Below are 1,823 nucleotides of genomic sequence, written 5' to 3'. Positions count from 1 at the left end.
GGTGTGGGAATCAAATCCGAGCTTGCTAAAGGAGATTGCATTTGAAATTTTTGAAGAAAGATTTCATGAACCGGTTTCAGTTAGACCCAATATGTTGTTGGCCAATATTACTAGGTTGAGCGAGGTGGAAGAAAGATCGCTGTTAGCTCCGTTTACGTTAGTGGAAATTAAGGAGGCCGTGTGGGATTGTAACGGGGACCGGACTCCGGATCCGGATGAGATTAATTTCAAGTTTTTAAAACGGTTTTGGAATTGCTTACAACATGATTTCCGTAGACTTTTTGATGAATTTTTCAACTCGGACTCGTTCAGTTTCGGATGCATGTTATCTTTTATTGCTTTAATACCGAAGGCAAAGGATCCGGTTTGGCTAAATGAGTTTTGGCCTATTAGTTTAACTGGGTGTGTGAATAAAGTGATCTCAAAGGTGATGGTTGGCAGGCTAAACAACGTTATTGGAGGTCCTATTTCTTAAGATCAATCTACTTTTATAGCTAACCGAAGTATCCTCGATGGCCCTCTAATTCTTAATGAAGTGTTATCATGGTTAAACAAATCGAAGAAACGTGGTATGATTTACAAAGTTGATATTGAGAAAGCGTACGACTCTTTGAATTGGGGTTTCTTGGACTCGGTTTTGGAACAAATGAATTTCCCGGATAGATGGCGTAAGTGGGTGTCTGCCATATTGTAGGCTAGCCGTGCCTCGGTTTTGGTGAACGGGTCACCAACCCATGAATTTAAATGCTTATGAGGCTTACGAAAAGGTGATCCATTGTCCCCATTTTTATTCGTTATTGCCATGGAAGCTCTCAAAAGCATGATGAAGCAGGCTCTAGATAAAGGGTTGTTTCATGGGTTGAAGTGTGGGTCGGACGACCCAACCTTATCACATTTTTTATACGCGGACGATGTAATTTTTATTGGTGAATGGAATATTTCGAATGCGCTAAATATGTGCAGAATTTTAAGGTGTTATCTTGTATTGGGGTTGCGGATTAATTTATCCAAGTGCCGTGTATTTGGAACTAAGGTGTCTGAGGTTGAAAAGAACAGTTTGGCAGAGGTGCCCCGGTGTAAAGTGGGTGATCTACCATTTATTCATCGTAGTTTGTGGGTTGGTAAAAACATGAATGGAATCAAAGCTTGGGATCCAGTTGTGGAGATTTTCAGAAAACGCTTGTCACTGTGGAAGGCTAAACAACTCTCAGCTGGTGGTCGCATAACAGTCTAAAGTCGGTACTTAATGCATTACCGACTTATTATTTTTCATTATTTAAAGCACCAGAAGGCGTTGGGAATAAACTGAAAAGTTTAAGGAGATTGTTTTTTTTTGTTTTTTTTGGGGGGGGGGGGGGGGTCGGAAGAGAAAGCCAAAGTGAATTGGGTCGCCTGGGATAAGGTAGTTGCTCAGATTGAATACGGTGGTCTTGGACTTGGTCGGTTAAGAGATTCAAACGTATCGATTTTGGTAAAATGGTAGTGGCGTTTTAAAAATGAAAAAGGAAGATTGTGGTGGAAGGTTATATGGGGTTACATCATGCATCCAGGTCATGGTCTTCTAAACTGGCAAGGTTATCGAGGTCATGTCCTTGGACATGTATTATAAAACTCGACTCGATGTTAAAAGAAATCAGGAGTTGACTTGGGAAGTTGTTTTCAACATGTGGTGAGGAATGGGGAAAAGACTTGGTTTTGGCTAGACACATGGGTCGGCACCGGGTCAGTTCCGCTAAGGGTTCGGTTTCCAAAGCTTTTTGCTCTTGAGAAATTTTAAGGATGTTTGTTGGCAGAACGTCTTTTCATGCTAGATGGGTGGATAT

At 41.3% G+C, this 1,823-nt stretch overlaps 1 protein-coding gene across 1 annotated transcript; it reads left to right on the top strand.

Moving 5' to 3' along the window:
* Positions 1–802: 802 nt before the first annotated feature.
* On the top strand, positions 803–1,234 carry LOC143622559 (uncharacterized). The gene has a single exon (XM_077093669.1). The coding sequence runs from the start codon at positions 803–805 to the stop codon at positions 1,232–1,234; it is 432 nt and encodes a 143-aa protein (XP_076949784.1).
* Positions 1,235–1,823: the final 589 nt, after the last annotated feature.

The sequence above is a fragment of the Bidens hawaiensis genome, unplaced genomic scaffold, assembly GCF_021521415.1.
Source record: "Bidens hawaiensis isolate Kalapana, Puna unplaced genomic scaffold, B.hawaiensis_p1.1 tig00003219_1, whole genome shotgun sequence".
Lineage (NCBI taxonomy): Eukaryota > Viridiplantae > Streptophyta > Magnoliopsida > Asterales > Asteraceae > Bidens > Bidens hawaiensis.
Note: the sequence above shows the minus strand (reverse complement) of the source record. Positions and strands in the feature narration are given on the sequence as shown.